The 19,620-nt window shown below is 37.9% G+C and overlaps 3 protein-coding genes across 3 annotated transcripts; 2 read left to right on the top strand and 1 right to left on the bottom strand.

Moving 5' to 3' along the window:
• Positions 1–1,153: 1,153 nt before the first annotated feature.
• Positions 1,154–2,582, bottom strand: LOC141821863 (uncharacterized). Its single transcript, XM_074709239.1, has one exon. It carries the CDS (start codon positions 2,534–2,536, stop codon positions 1,289–1,291), a length of 1,248 nt encoding a protein of 415 aa, XP_074565340.1. The 5' UTR covers positions 2,537–2,582; the 3' UTR covers positions 1,154–1,288.
• Positions 2,583–6,948: 4,366 nt separating this feature from the next.
• LOC141821105 (NAC domain-containing protein 83-like) lies at positions 6,949–8,413 on the top strand. Its single transcript, XM_074708476.1, has 3 exons — positions 6,949–7,398; positions 7,506–7,792; positions 7,887–8,413. The coding sequence occupies exons 1-3, from the start codon at positions 7,230–7,232 to the stop codon at positions 8,148–8,150; spliced, it is 720 nt and encodes a 239-aa protein (XP_074564577.1). The 5' UTR covers positions 6,949–7,229; the 3' UTR covers positions 8,151–8,413.
• A 3,564-nt stretch (positions 8,414–11,977) lies between these two features.
• On the top strand, positions 11,978–17,788 carry LOC141821416 (RNA polymerase II C-terminal domain phosphatase-like 3). The gene is made up of 12 exons (XM_074708849.1): positions 11,978–12,628; positions 12,978–13,116; positions 13,207–13,262; positions 13,346–13,406; positions 13,488–14,849; positions 15,169–15,702; positions 15,793–15,939; positions 16,038–16,306; positions 16,387–16,498; positions 16,580–16,837; positions 16,968–17,014; positions 17,124–17,788. The coding sequence occupies exons 1-12, from the start codon at positions 12,003–12,005 to the stop codon at positions 17,191–17,193; spliced, it is 3,681 nt and encodes a 1,226-aa protein (XP_074564950.1). The 5' UTR covers positions 11,978–12,002; the 3' UTR covers positions 17,194–17,788.
• The last annotated feature ends 1,832 nt before the right edge of the window (positions 17,789–19,620 follow it).

The raw sequence follows: 19,620 nt of genomic DNA, 5'->3' as shown, positions 1-19,620 counted from the left end.
ATTAAATAACTCGATTTCAATTAAGTTTCACATACATTTCAATTAACCTAATTTTAAAATTGAAAGTTAATCATGAGTTTTAAAATTGAAAAATAATTATAAAAAAATAATTAACCTTGAGAATCGAAAAAAAATCTTAGACTGTCAAGATAATTATATTTTTGAGTTATAACTATTTATTGATATGATGATAATGTTGTATTACTTGAGAATCGATCATAATCTGAACGCAATAATGTTATCGTTGATAGCCTCGGACTAATAATTAAAATTATCAACTATAACCCCTAATAAAACACCCCTTTAATAGTCGATTAAAAATTTCTGTAGAACTAAATCAATGATCTTCATAATTAATCGGCCTAAAGGGTTAGACACCTAGTGCTAGCTTAAAAAAACATCTAAAATAATGAATTAAATCTAAATTTCAATTGGTGAGTTAAATTACAAATTAATCATTAAGAACAAAACATCGAGCAACTGGTGGCGAGGCTCTCGGAGAACCTCCCATTTGTGCGTTGAAGAGAACCTCCCATTTGTGCGTTGAAGAGGTACGTGGCAAAGTGAGTGTGATGTTCGATTCCTAAAGGAGGCGTATGACGGTAGCTATCACATCTGTTGCACGTCCATGTAAATTAAAATCCGTCCATTAAAATTGCTCACTCCTCACTTTTCTTATAATTTTTAAAATATTTTTTTAATAAAATAATAATTATTATGAATGATTGCTAATCGAGAATTATAATTTTCAAAATTAAAAGTTGATATTTATCAAACTGTCGAATCGACAATTATAACTGTTGAATCGTTATTTTGAATCACGATCGAATTTATTAAAATTTAATCTTCAAATTTTATAATATTTAAAATTATTTAATAAGATAATCAAATGAAAGTAATTATTTAAATTTAATTTAATTTTTTTATTAATGGATTTAAATTTGATTCATTTAAATATTATTAAATTCTCAATTCAAATTTTTTAAATTATTTAAAATTTTTATATTTTAAATTTATTTTATTAATTATGAAATTTAATAATATAAATTTATTTTTATATTTTAAATTTATTTAATATATTAATAAAAATTTGATATAAAACTCTTTTGCTCCAATATAAAATTGGAACAAGGACTTTGCGAGAGCAATTGCAAAATGAACAAACTCCACCATAAGCAGCAATTTTATTTTGAAACTTGACAAATATGTATCAAATTAAACAAACAAAAAACCCAACAAAAATGAAATGAACTGCTCTTGTCACCAAAGATTAGCTGCTACTTTTGTATTACGGCCCGCCCTTCTCGTCCACGGGGGAACAGTTGGCACGCTTCTTCTTCTTCTTGTTCTTGTTCTCCATCCTCTGCACCGCCATCTCCAAGCTCCCCAGCCTATCCGCCAGCCCTGCCATCAGCCTACATTGCTCCGCGTTCCGCTCGCACAAGGCCGCCACCAACGCCTGCAGCCTCTCGTTCTCCGCCATCACCTTCTTCAGCGCCTCCTCCACCCCCGAAACCAGCGTCGAACCATTCCCACTTTTCACAGTCATCCGAGAAGAATCCTCTGCCATCTCCACAACTGCCTCCGTTGCCTCCTCCTTCATCGCTTGCTCCGTTAAATCAAGACCAGGATCTTTCTGCGAATCGATGCCCGCCGGGGAGTTGCTGGTTGCTTCGTCTGCTGCAACCATCACGAATCCTTCATCTTCCGACATCATTTCCTCCTCCTCAGAGTAATTGCTGCAAGCTAGCGAATCTTGGGCTTTGAATCCCTCATCGGACACATTGGCATCCGATTTCTTTTCTGCATCTTCGCCATCTTCAATGGTGCCCATGATTGGATCTTCACTCTCTGGACTGACTTCCTCGGCAACGGCGCAAATTTCATTTTGTGAAATCGTATCGGAGACAACATCGTTAGAGATATCACTAGAATCAACATAATTCGAGTTCATCTCCGCAGATGCTTGCGAATTGACAGAATTGGGGGATTCTTCAATTTGGACCGATATCGCATCCAGAAACTCCTGTAGCGCGATCACCTTGCGGATCACCTTTCTCCGATAATCCCTGACCCAGCGGACGGAATCGAGGCGAAGAAGCTGCGCCATGAGCATTTCATTCATCCGCAATCGCTCCTTGGCGTCCACCCGCAACCGCGCCTCGTTGGCGCGGAGCCTTCCCTCAATCTCTTCCACCTCCAAGGCGATCTGGGAAAGTATTTTGATGTTCTTGCGCACAATGTGGCCTCGGAAAACTTTCTGGATGGTGACGGCGGCGTCTGACTTGAAGGTTTCCGGCCGAATTTGCCGAGCGGGTTCGGTGTCGTCGTCAGATCGGTTGAAGTGGACGGGGATGGAAACAACGCGAGGCCTTGCGGCAGGCACCGGCTCTGGTGGTGCAGGAGAAGGAAAACAGTGGCGAGCGCTCCATGGGTCGGAAACATAGTAGAGGGGCCTCTGCGTGCCTCTCGCGCTGCGACGGCGTCGAGCTGCGCCACTCCAAGGATCGTCGGAGAAGAAGAAGGGGCTCTCCATCGATTGCTCGGTGCGTGTTCGAAGAAGATTTGGGGAATTAAAGATCTTTGTGGTGATGTGAATTAAATCGTCGATTGGGGATTGGGGTAAATATATAGTATTTCGGGATAAGGATGGAAAGGGGATGAAGAAGATTCTGGAAGCAGCGCGACGATAGAGGTTTCTGGATAAATGTTCCGAGGTTTCTAGATAAATGTTCCAGTTAATTCTAGTTTTTTCTGTATAAGAAGAGAAAAACATTTTTAATGTTCATTATTGTCATTTGAACGATTCCTTCGGAAATTAAGGCTTTATTTGGGAGGACGCCGAGGAGTGAAGAGGAGAGGATAAATAAGAGAAATTTTTTTTTTAATTTTTATTTGAGATGGGGTGAGTTAAGGAGGAGAATAGAAGAAAATTTTATCCTTTTCATGAATCATTAAAATTTTTTACATCGATTTGAGAGGTAAAGAAAGGGAATGAAAATTTAAAAATATTTTATTTTTTTATATTTATTTTAAAATATTAATTCTGAAATTAATTCATCTATTTAAATATTTTACTTTTGCACTGTCGCTCCTCACATAATGTGCATCGTCATCGTCCAATATCTAACCACTCGCATTCCACAATGTTAGCATTAGCATCGACCTTCATCGTAAATTTTTTCAAAGATAAAACTAAAGAAGACAGACAAATAACTTTAATCTTCTTCTTCTTTTCTAATAACAGAAACTTCTTCAAAGAGTATACGTTATTTATTTTAAAACCTTCTATATCTAAACTTTTACATGCAATATTGATAAAATTTTACCGTTTTTATCCGTTCTTTATATACATAATTTTTTAAAGAAGTGAATATATTTTTATAACTTTATATATTTAATATTTATTCTCCTTTCTTTTTTCTTAAATCCTTAATACATATTATATTACATTAATCAACCTTCAAAACACTATATTTTTTTGATTAAAAAATAATTAAATATCAAATATATATATATATTTTTATATATCAGATATCTTAAATGGCCATAAAACACAATATCTTTTTATCTATTTTTTTTCCTTTTTGTCACTGAAAAATCTTTTTTAGTTTTTTTAAAGAAATTTTTTAGAAAGGTATATATGTTAACTTGATTTTATTAATATTTTTTTTAAATTTGCATAATATATCCCACTTTTAGAATCAATTAATCTTGAGGATGATCATTCTAACCCTACGAAAGTTTCTCATCAATTATTAAAAATAATCCATTAAAAAAATAATAAATCTCAATCAGTTTCATGGACTCAATCCCTGGAGGTGGCCGACCCGGTCCCACGGAAGTTTCCCACCGATCACCAGGGTAAATCGGGAAGCGCATACGGCGGCCAATCCAGATGTCCAGCATCCTTTAATTGCGTTCCCCATTTGAAAGAAAATTCTTACAAATATGTCGTAGCTGGGGATCGAACCGCGGATCTCTAGGTTACAATCCGGATGTCCTACCGTTGCACCATTGCCCCGGGGACGGAAAAAAAACAATCCATTAAAGCACTCACAACGGGTGGTTCAACAACACGACTTTCTTAGGCTCAATTTTTCATTAGAGAAAATTCATCCTCTCAGAAGATTACGTAGGTGCTTTTATCGTAGCCTGGGGTGATTTTATTAATAACTTAATCATTGGCTTGATGGTTAATTGATTATCTAGTTAATATAAAAATAAAACTTTATGTCACAACAAATTCCTGTCACAAATTTGTAACGGAAATCTGCACCGTTCGATTTTAAAGTTAAGATTAAATCCAGGCCGTAGATTGAATGGGTGATTGTGATGACTTGAATTTAATATTCTATTTTAAAATCTAACGGTCCCACCTGGTCCCATGAATTTGTGAGGAATTTGTTGTGACAAAAACCCCAACTGTTAATATAATGGTCATAGCTTTAAATTTACATGGGTTTGCATTTGTTTTTATTAAATAGATTGGCTTGCAGTGCTTTGGTCGGTCAATGGTAGCGATGCTCTCCAACCCATGATGGTGATCGATCAATGGTGATAAATTTAGTTAGCAAGCATGATCGTGCTCTATGGTGGTGTTTGAATGACCTTAATTAACATGTTTAAAATATTGTAAGTTTAAATGGACATTTTTGAAAGAGATTTTAGCAAAGCAATAATAATAAGAAGAAAATCTTTAAGGGCATTGCCTAAAAATTACAGGGAATAAATAGGACATCAAAACTCTTCCATTTCCTCAAACCAAAGTCATAAACTATATATCAATTGCAACACATAAGCATTATCTTCATTGACACATTGGATGCTTAATTCTCAATGATTCATAGAATGTGAAGTCATTATCTACATGAAAAATAAATAAAAAATAAACATAGTTATGAAAAAAATTCTCTTTCATCCAAGAGTCCAAAAAGTTTACAACCTAATTTGATTAAAAAACCAGAGTCGGGAGATTTGATTGACAAAGAATTTTAGTCTGGCTTTCCTCATTTTGGATTGAATGAAGAATGAGATGAATAAATTTCACTATTAGGATCAAAATGAATGGAGGAGGAGGTATTAAAGAAGAGGAGTTGCAGTTTTCAAGAAGTAATTAGCTTTGTGGTTCACTATTAGGATCAAACAGTGAGAAAGGCATTAGACGAGGGAAGAGTATTTTTAATCTTTAAACTAGTCAACACATATTTTAAGACACTAACTAAACTAATTAAGTGGTTAAATAGATGATCATATTTTTCTTGTAAATACAAAACTTAAATAGTCCTTGCAATATGTGTATGCTTCCACAAGATCAATGTAATACCAAAAAATAATTATCTAGTTAGAATTTTTGAAAATCAAAGGTTCAATTTGTTATATTACCAATTAAACCCATGCCTTTTTTCCCCTGTGTGGATTGTGCTTTGTCGTCTTCCCTCCAGTCCCTTCTTCTTTAACCCCTTAAATAAGATGAAACATTGTAGTGGATGACGGAACCCCTGGTCCAAATTTGACTCACTGAAACCCAAGAAATGCCTGCAAGAGTTGACATCACTTACTTGCTCCAGTGGGCAAAGCACCCATTAGGTACTGGTTTGCTGTTAAGCACAGGAAACAAAAACAATCAGAAAGTTATCTCTAAAGCAGAGGTTGCTGCACATGAATTCCACCACGGAGGAGCTCCATGAACCTCCACCATTTCCGACGGCTCCTCCATGGCTTCCTAAAACACTCCCCTCAACTAAAACCTACAACCAACATTCTCTCGAACACATGGTGGGCCTCCTCAGTTTGCTTCCGATTGATTCTTCTCCAGATAAACCAAATTAAGCAAGCAAGAAAGAAAGCACGTAAAAGAGTTGGACTATTCCAAAAACGCAATAATCGTACCTTTTTGACTCCCTCCTGCTTGCTCCCACCCACAGCAAAAAGCCAGGGGCCCTCTTCTTTGCAACCTGAACACGCAAACCCGTAATTGACCAGATAAAAGGATTGCCTTTCGTTATCCATGGCTGTCGTGTGATCGGAAGAAACAGCGCCGAATCCGAACGCCTGTTTCACGAGGGAACTGCATGCCGCAGTAAATTATGGGGGAATGCGCAATCTCAAGCACACTTTGTTTTTTTCTTCCTTTAATTCTTTTCGAGGTTGCGAATTGCAATCTCTTCTCTGTTTCGCTCACTTTTTCTTATCGCATGAAATGAAATGAAATGAAATGAAATGTGCTGCGGCTACGGCAGCCAAGATTTCTTTAAAGTTTCGAATTAATAAATATAAATTGTTAATCCAAAAATAAATATAAATTAATTGAAAACTAATATCTAAGCAGGATTCCTATTGAAATTAATAATAAAAATTATTATAGTCAACCTACTATTTATTTACCTATATATATATTATAAAATCATATATATAATAAAAACGCTTTTATTCATATTTATATATAAGTTCAAATAAAAAACAAATTGAAACGAATAATTTCATCTAATATTTAATTCAAAACCAAACCGTTAAATCATTTTTTATTTATTTGGATTGACTTGGTTCATTTGATTAATTTGGTTTGAGTTATAAAATGAAGGCCCCTAATTATGACTCTTCTTCAAATAAATTTACAATTTATGAAATAATTAATTTATCATTTAAATTAAGCTTCTTTTTTTTACTCTAATGAAAATTGGAAAAGCATTTTGGTAAAAGTTAATTAAAAAAGCACATATGGTAATGAAAAACGTGCTTTAATAAAATTGCCAATTTTTAAATATATCAGACGCTGAAAGGCGGACCACCACCAAATTCGGCCGAGGTCGTGCCAAGAGCAACTTGTGCCCGGACACGGTCCATTAAGTTTGCTTCTGCTACTTGCTTTGCTTCCAGAACAAGAACAAGAACAAGAAGCAAATCTCCATTTCCCTTTTGCGGGTAAGAAAGAAGAGTTTGAAAACTCTTGGTGGTACGATACGATATGCTCATGACAATCGCTGTTTGTTCCATCTGGGTCAACGGTTTGATTCCAGTTCACGCCACAAAGACGTCCCTCTGCGACGGCAACCTCTCTCTCTCCTTCTCTCTCTCTCTCTGCTATATATAATAAACCCTCCTCTGCTCCTCTCATCCACCCTTCGATGCAGCTTGACTGCTCCTCCATGACCATTCAGCTGCAGAGGTAGAGCAGACAGACCCTGTAGTTTGTGCCGCTGCTTGCCATCCTTGTGTTTCATTGAAAGATGGAGAGGAAAACAGGCATGCTGAAGCTGCCTCCTGGCTTCAGATTCCACCCCACTGATGAAGAGCTGGTGGTGCAGTACCTGAAGAGGAAGGTCTTCAACTGCCCGTTGCCTTCCTCCATCATTCGCGATATCAATCTGGCAAAGTTTGATCCTTGGGATTTACCAGGTCAGTCTCCGGTTCTCCATATAAATCTTGATTAAAAAAACAAAAACACAAGAAATCATCATGTGACTGCTGTGTTAACTGTGATGTATCGTAATTCTGGTTCGCAGGTGGATGTGAAGAGGAGAGATACTTCTTCAATCTGAAGGAGGCGAAATACCCGACTGGGAGCCGGTCGAACCGGGCTGCCGGATCGGGTTGCTGGAAGGCCACCGGCAAGGAAAAACCGATCAAGTCCGCCAGTTCCAGCCAGGTGGTGGGGATGAAGCAGGTGTTCGTCTTTTTCCGGGGGAAGCCTGCGACTGGCACCAAGACCGACTGGGTCATGCACGAGTACCGGCTCGCCGGCGCCGAGACCCCGGCCTGCGTCTTGCCTCACAGAAAGCACTCAACTCAGGTGAGTTTGTCTTCCTATAAAGATTTAACATTGCGGACAATATAATCCAAAGTAGAAAATTGGTTTAAGAGGGATTCAAATCCTAATCATGCAGAGCTGCACGGTGCCGAGCGGAGATTGGGTGCTCTGTCGCATTTTTAAGAAGAAAAGAGCCACCAACGTGGAGGCGGACACGGCAGGAGACGACACAATTACATGCGATAGGATCCAATTCATTGATTTCATGGGGGAGAGAGGAGAGAGATATGGAAGCCATCAGCCTTCAACCTGTTTATCCGATTCCAGCTGCCTCACCGAGTCCTCGGATGGATCCAGCGACGAAGAGGAAAGCAATTCTAGGAGATCACCACTTGCTTAGAGAAATGAACTGTTGGCGTTTCTGTAACTTGTGCCAAAATTTACAGCCTCTTTTCTTTCTTTTGTCCCCCCTCCTAATCTACGAAGCCAAAGTCCAAAAAACAGATCTTTGAGCGGTTGACTCGAGGATTTCTAGTCCTCTCCAACGCCTGTGCTACCTATTATCTAGTTAGTTTCCACAGAGCAGCTGAGCTGACGGCTGATGTGCAAGTGATGTATATGTTTCAATCTCTCAATGAAATCCATCTCATGTTTTTCCGGTTAGATCTAACTAATCCATTCAAACAACAGTTGAATACTGATTTACTATTTCAATTTAATGGATATTTTGTTCATCTTACTTCTAGTTGCCATTCTTTATTCAGTGGGATGAATGTTTCATGAACTGTAATTGTGAGGCGAGAGGGCCTGGCCTAGTCAAAGGAGCCTGATTGCCTCAGAATATTTTTTTCTCTCGAGATCTTGCCTTGACATGGGGGAGTGCAGATCACATCAGATTGAGACCCATGATGAATGTGTGTCCGCTGTGTTAGTCTTACCAGGGACTTGGTCAAATGGGGCAGGCATCATTTTATTATCCTTACGTTTAATAAAGAACTTCTCTACTCCTGCAAGTGTTTCACGTTGGACCCCTTGGCCTGGAGAAGTGGTATTTTACTTTGTAGAATTGTAGTCTTCTGCTCTTTATTAATCAAGACATTTGGGCTGCTCCCTTTGAATATTCTATTCCCATGCCATCAATAGCGATGGCCTTTTCTGCTCCAGCCATTTCTACTGAATTCAAAATACCGAAAGAATATGGAGCAGACAAGCCACTGATTGACTTCTACCATCCATCTATTGTATGAGTCTGAATAATTGTAGTTTCTTTAACCCACTGTCGCCTCCATTTTACCTTTGTGCTCTCCAAATCCCTGCTCTCAAAGAACTTAAGGCAGTCACTTGAATTTGGATGCAAAAAACTTGTACAGTCTTTTTTCGTTCTTCCCTGCAAAATTAAGGGCAGAACAATCAATCTCTGATGCAGATACATGCAGCACAATAACACCGTCGAGGTAGCCTGCTGAAGTGCTCCAATAAAGGCTTCGATGAATATTTCCTATGCTCACAGGCGCTGCAACAACTCAATCAAGCTGTGGGAGCAGAGCAGCAACGATGAATAACAAAGCTTCAACCTTGCTGTTGCAGAGGCCGGAGCCACATGGGAGCCTCAGCCTCATACTCAGTTCATTCCAGCCCAGGAATCACCATGAGTTACATTTCAGTAAATGCATGCAATTTGAGTTCAGAAACTGTCGATGATGACGGATCCTCCACGTTTTTGCAATAGAAAATTTGGTCAATGATGGAAGAGGCTTCACCGGCGTTAAAAGCAACCTAACTAATAATGAGTTTGTGTGTTAGAAAAGAAAAATAAATATCAATCATGGTTCTGCAAACTCTCACGTTAGGTTATTATGCATTTGTTTAGCAGGGAGTAGGCATGGCAGCTTCTAAACTTATGTCACGCCAATACTTTTAGCCCAAGTGATGGAGTTGATACTGTCTTCGAACTAGTAATATTTTACTTATGACAACTAGGAGGCGAGATAACCTAACCTTTGGGTGAGCTAAACAAGAACATGTCTGCAAAATATAATATAAATATGAGCTCGAATGAATCATTAAATCTATTAATTGCTTACGTGCCTGCGACGACATGGGAACCAAAAGTAGTGCGCCGACCAGGGTTTCTTGTGACAGTGAATTAGAGATCCCTATCCAAGTAAGGGTTGAGAGATCGTTCACGACACTAACTGTGTTTGTTTTCTCCGTCCCCAGTTCAATGAAAGCTGCCTTGTCCCCTGCATTCCTATTTAATTATATTTGACCGCGGGGGAGATGAAGTCCTGATGGATTCCTCTTCTTGTTTAATGGGGTTGCTTAAACTTGGAGGTGTTTGGAGTCGTATATTTAATTAGGCATGCAGCTGATGGTGGAATCTGAGGAGAGCAGGAAGGGCAAACGCATCATTGTTTGCATGTGCTTCGATCGCATCTGTTCAGGAGTCGAATGAAGGGAGATTTGACAAAGGAGATGCCCTTTGTCTTTGGGCAGTTGGGTTTTTGGTCACTCACTTCGCAACCTAAGATAATTGAGTTAAGGAAATATAGACTTCAGAATGTTAACGTGTTCTTACAAGTAATGTTCTGTCTGATCCACATGATTCTCTTTAGTTGCTTGATCCTATTGATTCACTCAACTCATATTATTTAGTCTTGTCCAAGCAATTACTGTTTCTATTTGTCTGGCTTATTTGCTTGATTTGTTTAATGCATTCAACCCATATAATCTATTGTTAATGATCTATTGTTAACAACCCATTACTATTACTAGTATAATAATGGGCGGGCTTTCAATACATAATGGATGATTAGTGTCGTCCTGTCAGCATGCACAAAATACATTTTGTTGGTATGAACTAACAGTCGATTGGAACCCAACATGAATTAGGAGCTCTTTTCACCTAAAAAGGTAAAGACATTGAGATGGTTGATTGCAAGAGACAAAATTCTTACATAAACAAACCTCCAAGATATATAAGAAGATACACATAGTTGATGACCTGTGTGTCTTGTGTAGATGTTATGAAGAAACAAGCAACTATATTTTTGCATATTACTTCTACACTAAATTTGATTGGTTTTATACTGCAGAGTTAGCTAAAATTCAAAAGAGGACCGCAAAAGCATCAACCATTTGATACTTGGGTTCCATCGCAAAAAGGACTTCATCTTTGTGAAACCTGAAGAAGCAGACTGAAAGGAAGGAGAAAAACCTTTGGGAATTGCATCAATAAAAATAAAACATGAAGAGTAGCGAGATCTTTTTCTGTAAAAGATAGAAATTCGTCACCTCAACGGCTCCATACAGTCGATCCCACGATCATCTGTGAGGAAGTAAATCAAGAACTGCAATTGGTTACAACGAAAAGTAGCGAGATCCTTGATAGCTAGGCAAATGACTCGGAGATTGGATGAAGTGCTGAATTGATCAAATTAAATTAAATCTTCATATTTCAGTAAGATGAGGTCTTTTGCTTCCCCAATTATCTCAGTTTAGTAGCTTTAACTATTTTTTCAGATAATTTAGTTAGACAATGGGGTTAAGTCTAAATTGGCAAATTTTGGCACCCTTGTGCTTAGCCGTGTAACTATTATAATAATTAGTATTTATTAATTTAATAACATATTGTATAACAGTTTTGTGTACTAGTTTGTGATTATATTTTTGATTAAGATTTGGATTTAAATCGAACTAAATTAGATTTTTAATTTTATCTGTAAATTCGGTAGATTGAAATGCATCACCATTAAAAATTTAGAGAAGCCCTAGACTCCGCTTTATCAGGTATACAAGTGGGCCTAAGGCACAGTAGGTATGTGTAAGAGAAAATTTTCAAATTAGAATACCCCACTTCTCCTGGAAAACCTACGGTGCGTCATCGACGCCGACGGCGGGGATGAAAACTAATCTCTTTTAAATTAGATCAGCTCCGTTCGCAGCCACGACCCTTGCCCATAAACTTCCCTTCTCCGATCGGTTGCGCTGCCGTCCCATCCTTGCGAGATCGATCGCCGCCGGGTTTTTGTTTTTCTGATCGATTGCGTTCAGGTTGCGAAATCGTTGCGGATCAATCTTCCTATCGCTCGATTGCCTCTCCGGACCTCTTCAGGCGATCTCAGGATCGAGTGAGAAGGAAGCCTTCAGCCTCGGAATCGACATCTAAAACTCATCGTTCTTGGAATCTGAACCTAGGAGCTTTGAGTTTGCCGGATCCGTCCGGATTTATACCCCTAAGGCTGCTGTCTCTATGCTTGCCGCCGGATCCACTCGATTCTTCCTGAATCCTAGCGAGAAGAAATCCCTAGATAGTATGGGCAGGGATCGCCCACGCGGGGGCCGTGCCTTGGATGGGGAGACGTCTGATGGCGACTCTTCGGAGTCGCTGGAGGAGATCTCGGCAGAAGATTTCAAGCGGGAAGGAAGAGCTGGGAGATCTAGGGTTTGGATGGGGTATCCGATGTCGAAGAACTATGGCCCCAGTCTATATAACTTCGCCTGGGCGCAGGCTGTGCAGAATAAACCTTTGGGATTAGATTTGAAGCCGATGAGTGCAGGCGATCTCACTGGCCGCGTCAATGCCAACGGTAAACCGCAAGAGGAGGAATCTTGTGATGTGATTATAGAAGATAGCATCCAGGAGGGCGACGTTGGAATGGAGATGGAGGAAGGGGAGTTGGAGGAAGGGGAGATTGAGCTTGGGTCTGAGCCGTTGGTGGTTGATGAGACTATTGAGATGTCTTCGAATGAACCTGAGAATAAACCAGAAAAGAAGGAATCAGATGGAGAAGAGTTACAAGATATTGATGAATTTGACAAGCGTATAAGCTTAATCCTGGAAGAGCTCGATATGATTACCGTGGAAGAGGCAGAGAAGTAAGTTTGAGCATTTGAGAACTTCAAAATGGAGCTATAATTCTCAACCACTAATTATTCCATTTTAAAATCTGAAAAAGATTGTAAGAAAACATAAAGCAAATCATCATCAAAAGCCATATATTTTCCAAGTACTCCATGCTGGTTACATGAATCTTCTTTCTCCATTGAGTTATATGCGAGCTATACAACTCAAAATCTTCCATAGAGCTCAATGGAGAGTAGATTTGATAAGCAAAGCTTTTTGCTTATTAGAAAGATTTACATAATATTGCAGGCTATAACTTACCAACTTTTTCAATGAAAGTAGCATTTTTGATGATGCTGTTGGTTTTCTTCTTGCCTATAGATCCTTTGAAGGTGTATGTTTGAGGTTGCGCAAGTCTTTTGAAGACTTGAAGCCTATGTTTACTGGCATAGAGAGTTCAGATGCAGTTCTGCATGTTCTAGTCCAACAGACTTTTGTGGCAATACAAACAACTTATTCTGTAAGAACAATATTGATATTTACTATTGAATTGGTTAATTTGAATTTTTTGTGTTGGATTTATAAAATGGTATTGCTATTTTTGTAACAGGCACTCAATTCAGTTACAATGCAGAAGAAGGACCAGAATAAACAACTGCTCATGAGGTTAAATTTTCTCTTATGTAGTTCCCTTTCATTCACTAACACCGGAGTGTTATAATTAATCTTACATCTGTTGAATTTGTTAGGTTGCTGATTCACATAAAGAACCAGTATTCTGTTATTTTTAATCTAGAACAAGTTAGGGAGGTTTGTAAACAACTCAATATTGTCTTATACTTACTATTGACAGTTCCAAGTGAATTATGAAACGTTCTTTTGCTTTAACAGATTGATAATCTGGTCAAATCACTTGTTTTTGAGGATAATCAAAAAGAGAAAGAGGAGCATGCCAGGCTCAATATGAATATCCCTACAAATATTGTTAATGGACCTGTTGTGTCTTCTCATGGTTCAAGTGTTTTGGACAAAACCTGTTTGGTTCCAGAAGCACTTGATTTGCCAAAGTTGGTTTTACCTACACACACCAAAAATAGGGCAGACTTTAGTCCGCTGTTGGATCTTCATGCAGATTATGATGAAGATAGTCTTCCTTCGCCTACAAGAGAGAATTTACCAAAGTTTCCTATTCCAAAGCCCATTGGTTTTGGAATGGTGCTACCTGTGTCTTCTCTGCCAATAACTGCAATGAGTGAAGGAGGGGAAGATGGTATATTACATCCATATGTAACTGATGCACTAAAGGCTGTGTCATCCTATCAGATGAAATTTGGTAGGAGTTCCATTCTGTCAACTGATCGTCTTCCAAGCCCAACTCCCTCAGAAGATGGTGGGAATGAAGATGATTGCACTGAGGAAGTATCCAGTTCTATAGTTTCTTGTAATCCTAAAACTGCTCATGCAACAGCTCAATTCCAGATGCTCAAATCTAGGAGCAGTGCTCCATGTATAAATGGTTCAAATAGCAACCGATGTCCTCCAGTTGAGCACGTTAACCCAGTGTCAAAACCTGCTTTAAAGCCTGCATTAAAGAGGAGAGACCCAAGGATTAAGTTTGTGAATAATGAAGTGAAAAGTCTTCCTGAGGAGAGAAGAGTTACTGAATGCAATCCACTCGACAGTGATCCAGTGGGAGAGACTAGGAATATTAAAAAGCATAAGACGGATGAGTCTGTAGCTAGGGACCATACAATGAAAAAACAAAGAAAGGAGCTTGCAACTTCGAGAGGAATGCTGATGGCATCAGGGAGTGGGTGGTCAGAAGGCAAGAATGTTATCTCTCAACCAAGTGGCAGGATCGAAGTGAATGAAAAATTTCAGGTTGATGATAGAAAAATGGGAACTGCAGCAGCAGTTCCTGATAAAAAACAAATATTTGATAGTAATTTTAATGAGTTAAATGGTCTTCAATCAATTCCTAAAAGTAATCCCACTCCCACTATTTCTTTGCCTTCATTGCTGAAAGCTGTGAACCCAACAATTCTTATGCATCTACATCAACTGGAACAACAGCGACTAGCAGACGAGAATCAAAAGAAAATTACTGTTTCAACAAGTGAGAGTGCAAATGTTTTGAGTGATAGTGGATTGCCAGGAACAGTAGCTTCAGTAAATTATGTTCCACTCAAGCCAAAAGAATCTGGTCTTAAGCAACCAGGAATATCTCCGATTGCTTCACAGATGGCTTCTTTGGTGAGGGTTTCAATTTTATTTCTCTTGTCACATGTCCCTACAGTTTTTCATATTGCTATATTCTTTTTGCAGTATATATATATTCATACTACTATCCACTTGCTTGAAATTTGTTTGAATTTGAACTTTTGTCGCTTTAAAGTAAAATTTAGTTATCGAACGGTTAAAAGTTTTAACTTCTGTATTATAGAATATTTAGGATATCTTTGGTCCTCTGTACATAATGTCTTGAGATTCATGTTTATGAGACTTCAGCATATAATTATAGCTCATTTGTTATATGAACAAGCGTCAATGTTAACTCTATCCTTGTGCACAGGGCACTCAACCAGATGCTGCGAGGATTCGCATGAAACCTCGTGATCCCCGCCGTATTCTCCATGACAATATGTTACAGAAGAATGATAGTCTTGTATATCAACAAAGTAAAAGAAATGCAGCTGCTTCTGATCCCCAGTGCAGTTTGGTACATCTGTCTGCTCCTCTGCAGTTAACCAAGAACCTTGTTTTGCCTAGATCCCAAGTAGTTGCCACTTCACAAGTACTTCCGCCCAGTATCAACCAGCCAGTTCCAAGTCAAGTTAATCAGGTGACTGTAGAGGCAGCTTCAGGAGAATTGAATTATTCAAAAGCCACCTCTCTTCTGGCTTCTGGAACAGGCGAGAAAGGTACTAAACAATCAACCAATCCTTGGGGAGATGTTGACCATTTACTTGATGGCTATAATGAAGAACAAAAAGCAACCATCCAAAAAGAGAGATCAAGGAGGATAGCAGAGCAGAATAAAATGTTTGCTGCTAGGAAGCTTTGTCTTGTCCTTGATTTGGACCATACACTACTTAATTCTGCAAAGGTATTTTATAGAATACCCAACCTCGATCTTTGTTCCACTCAGATAATTCTATATAGTTTGTTGCTAGCAAAAATTTTCAATTCTTTCTAGTTTGTAGAAGTTGATCCAGTTCATGAAGATATTTTAAGGAGAAAAGAAGAGCAAGACAAGGAGATGCCACAACGGCATCTTTTTCGCTTTCAACATATGGGAATGTGGACAAAATTGAGACCAGGCGTCTGGAATTTTCTGGAAAAGGTTAAGCTTTTGATACTGTTTTGCTATCTATTTTTCATACCTTTTGCATACAAGTCCTGATCATTTGTATTCTCAAATAAATTCTCTTGCTCCCACAGGCTAGTAAGCTCTACGAACTGCATTTATATACCATGGGAAACAAACTGTATGCTACAGAAATGGCAAAGGTGCTAGATCCAACAGGGACATTGTTTGCTGGCCGGGTCATCTCTAAGGGAGATGATGCTGATACTTTTGATGGCGATGAAAGGGTTCCCAAAAGCAAGGATCTAGATGGTGTTTTGGGTATGGAATCGGCTGTGGTGATTATTGATGACTCTGTTAGAGTATGGCCACATAACAAACTCAATTTGATTGTTGTGGAGAGGTATAGGTTTGCTGGGACTGAAATCTTGCACCTAATTCTTATTGTTGTTGAATTTATTGTTGTCACTCTTGTTATTGCAGATATACTTACTTTCCCAGTAGTAGGCGCCAGTTTGGACTTCTTGGACCGTCTCTTCTTGAGATTGATCATGATGAGAGGCCAGAGGATGGTACACTTGCTTCTTCATCGGCGGTAATGCCACCTTGTTCTCTGGGAATCCACCTCTGAATCCATTTTTATCTCCATGTCTGATGCTTGTTTTTGTGTTACCAGGTCATTGAGCGTATTCATCAGAATTTCTTCTCACATAACTCCTTAAAAGATGTAGACGTTCGAAATATACTAGGAACTGAGCAACAGAAAATTCTGGCTGGGTGTCGTATAGTTTTTAGTCGGGTTTTCCCAGTTGGGGAGGTCAATCCTCATATGCATCCTCTATGGCAGACAGCTGAACAGTTTGGTGCCGTCTGCACAAACCAAATTGATGAACAGGTTACTCATGTTGTAGCAAATTCTCTTGGAACCGACAAGGTAAGCCATCCGTCTAGTTCCTTATGGATGATCAGACAATATTTATTCTTGAACTAATACATTAACTGTGAAGTTATAATGCCACGATCTTTAATGCCGTGTTCTGTTCACAACTACGAATGAATCACAGGTGAATTGGGCTCTATCTACTGGAAGATTTGTTGTTCATCCTGGCTGGTGAGAAATGACTTATTTATCCTTGTTGCCTTTGTAATTCATGATGCTGTGGTGCTCATTCACTTTTTAAGGTAATTCATTAAATTCAATTATTTTTCTGTTTGAGCAGGGTGGAAGCTTCAGCTCTTCTTTATCGCCGAGTCAGCGAGCAGGATTTCGCAGTTAAAACTCTAACATGATCGATTCATCATACAAAAATTCAACCCAATTGATTCATGTCAACTAAATAGTTAAATTCCGGTGGTAAACAATTGAAGTTACTCAAAATCACATACCTAAATTAACTCTCACCCCCAACTGGTAGAAATACCATCAGTCACCATGAGAAGCAGAAAACGATGATTTTGGTAGGAAGACCTGTGGTGTGAATGTTACTGAAGATTATGACTGGAGGAAAGAGGATCTGATCACGTTTTGCTAGTCATAAAAAAGAGTGCTCTAAGATTGCATAATAGTTTTAAGACGACAAGCAATCACTTCACATGAAAGCAAGTGAAATTAAATCAATTTCTACCAAGAGTATGGTTGGAGGAAGGTTTGCTAACCAGTAAAAAGATTATATCAGGACCAGTAGATAAAGGTATCTAGTAGGTTATGTTATTTCAATGTTTGCTAGTATACGGCAGGAGCAGCTGCAAACATTTGAAGGAATCCATCAAGTTCCCAGATGCATGGAGATCACATCGTTTGTCATGCATGACTCAATTTCCTTTCCATAAAGGTTCCTATTTTAACAAATTGGACTCTCGTGGAAGATTCTAAATTGGTTGCAGAGTATGCTTGAACATGATTATGTAAATAAATAATACTTAAAATGAAAAAAATAGAAAAGATAAAAGTTTTTTTATTGGTTTCTTCCGTGTGTTTTTATTATAAATAAGTTTCATTTAGCATTATATTTTTTTTCTTATTTTTGGTCGAATTTTCAGTATTTTATATCGATGTTTTAAGTGTGATGCTCATTTGTAATTTTACTTAGGTTTTTATTTGCTTATTCTATGTTGATTATTTTGGGTGAAGTTTCTGGGTTTTGCTTATGAACTGTATTTATTATTTTCTCTTAATCATATTTCTTATTTACAAATTTAGATTTTTGACCTATTTTGTTAATATCAATGATTATATGGGCTTTTTTCTTCTCCATGAAAAATTTCATAATTGTATTAATTTTAAACCAAGATTTCGTGTCTGTATTTATAAAAATATACTTTCCCCTTATGTTAAAATAATTTTTAGAGTAAGTTTGGACCTATAATGGTTGTAAGGGAATTTTACTAAAAAGTGCCTTTGATATATAAGATTTATTTAAAGGTCCTAGAGACAAATGTGTGAAATATTCTTTGTTTGTTTACTTTTAATAGTGTCCCTATGGTAGCAAATGAGTTTTTTGCTAAATTCAGAGAAATATATCTTGTCTCTTGATGTTCGAAATTTTATCATAATCATTATTTTTTTTGCTTTCTCAAAGTAAAACAATGAAAATATATGAATTCAATTTGCAAGTTGATTTGTAAAAAGGACCTATTCTTGACTAATAGATGTCAATAAATTTGCTTGCACTTGGCAAAGGACCTATGTTAAGAATGCAGGTTGAATTGAAAATTAATTTATTCTTTCAAAATAGTAGATGTCTCTCACTTTCTACAAGTTCGAGAAGATAAAATTGAGCATTTTAACATCCAAAATTTTAAAATATTTTTATTTGTAGATTAATTTCCGGCCAGAAATTTTATAAGGAGTCACTTTTTAGAGCCCAAATAAATTATATCCGGAGTCACTTTTTGTTATCGGGATGTCCTTTTGTAAATCATATTCATTAAGTGTGGATTTTTGGTAAAATGCCCATGGCTAAGCTAAATAGATCCACCAACAAACACAAAAAGTTGATGCCTCCATCACAATGTACGGTGGCACTGGGAGAGGAAATGATTAATCAAGATGATAAAGAATTCTTTAATCTACGTTCCAATTTCTCTCGCCATTAACGCAAACCAAGGTTGCGACAATGGCCTGCCTCTGGCTGCTAAATATTGTTCTTCAGAATCATGTATCGCATCGCATGCACGGACGACGTCCATGTGGGCGACGCCTCGTGGGCAACATGCATGACTAAGTTTATGGAAAAAAAAAACATTCACATATCTTCATATATATCCAGTTAACTCGCAATAGCCATTTCTATCAAATAGAGTCGATCGAGGAAGGAAAACAATGGTGGTGTACATATCTGACGTACGGTCCAAATATCCAATTACTGATTTAATCAGAATCACTCACTAATTAAAAACACTAATGCTATCGTCGTAATATATACATTCAAAGAACTAGCATGCAGTGAGCATTTTGCTATCGACCTACGTTCCTAAAGTGAACCTCAGGATTTTTACAAATCCACCTTCTGCGATCATAGTTATTGCTGAAAACCAATATACGTACGTACGCAGTAGCTCAAATACGGAAAAGTGAGGAGAACAGTAACAACAATAACAAGAGAGCTAGAGCACTTGAGATCAAAAGATTTTTTTCCCTAGCTCTTGATTCTACTATAACAAAATATAAAGCATGGGAGTCTTATATAGAGCATTAATTCATCTATCGATTTAAAA

Source organism: Curcuma longa, chromosome 2, assembly GCF_044706935.1.
Source record: "Curcuma longa cultivar G26 ecotype Majalengka, Jawa Barat chromosome 2, ITB_CL_G26_1.1, whole genome shotgun sequence".
NCBI lineage: Eukaryota > Viridiplantae > Streptophyta > Magnoliopsida > Zingiberales > Zingiberaceae > Curcuma > Curcuma longa.
The sequence above is the reverse complement of the archived record's forward strand: the minus strand, read 5'-3'. Positions and strand labels throughout refer to the sequence as shown.

Excerpts from the sequence above, each read along its gene's own strand:
- LOC141821416 (XM_074708849.1), top strand. The coding sequence starts at position 12,003 with ATGCTTGCCGCCGGATCCACTCGATTCTTCCTGAATCCTAGCGAGAAG. Across the intron at positions 12,629-12,977 it reads ACCGTGGAAGAGGCAGAGAA|ATCCTTTGAAGGTGTATGTT; the intron begins GTAAGTTTGAGC and ends TCTTGCCTATAG. Across the intron at positions 15,940-16,037 it reads TCTGGAATTTTCTGGAAAAG|GCTAGTAAGCTCTACGAACT; the intron begins GTTAAGCTTTTG and ends TTGCTCCCACAG.
- LOC141821863 (XM_074709239.1), bottom strand. The coding sequence starts at position 2,536 with ATGGAGAGCCCCTTCTTCTTCTCCGACGATCCTTGGAGTGGCGCAGCT.
- LOC141821105 (XM_074708476.1), top strand. The coding sequence starts at position 7,230 with ATGGAGAGGAAAACAGGCATGCTGAAGCTGCCTCCTGGCTTCAGATTC. Across the intron at positions 7,399-7,505 it reads TGATCCTTGGGATTTACCAG|GTGGATGTGAAGAGGAGAGA; the intron begins GTCAGTCTCCGG and ends TCTGGTTCGCAG. Across the intron at positions 7,793-7,886 it reads ACAGAAAGCACTCAACTCAG|AGCTGCACGGTGCCGAGCGG; the intron begins GTGAGTTTGTCT and ends CTAATCATGCAG.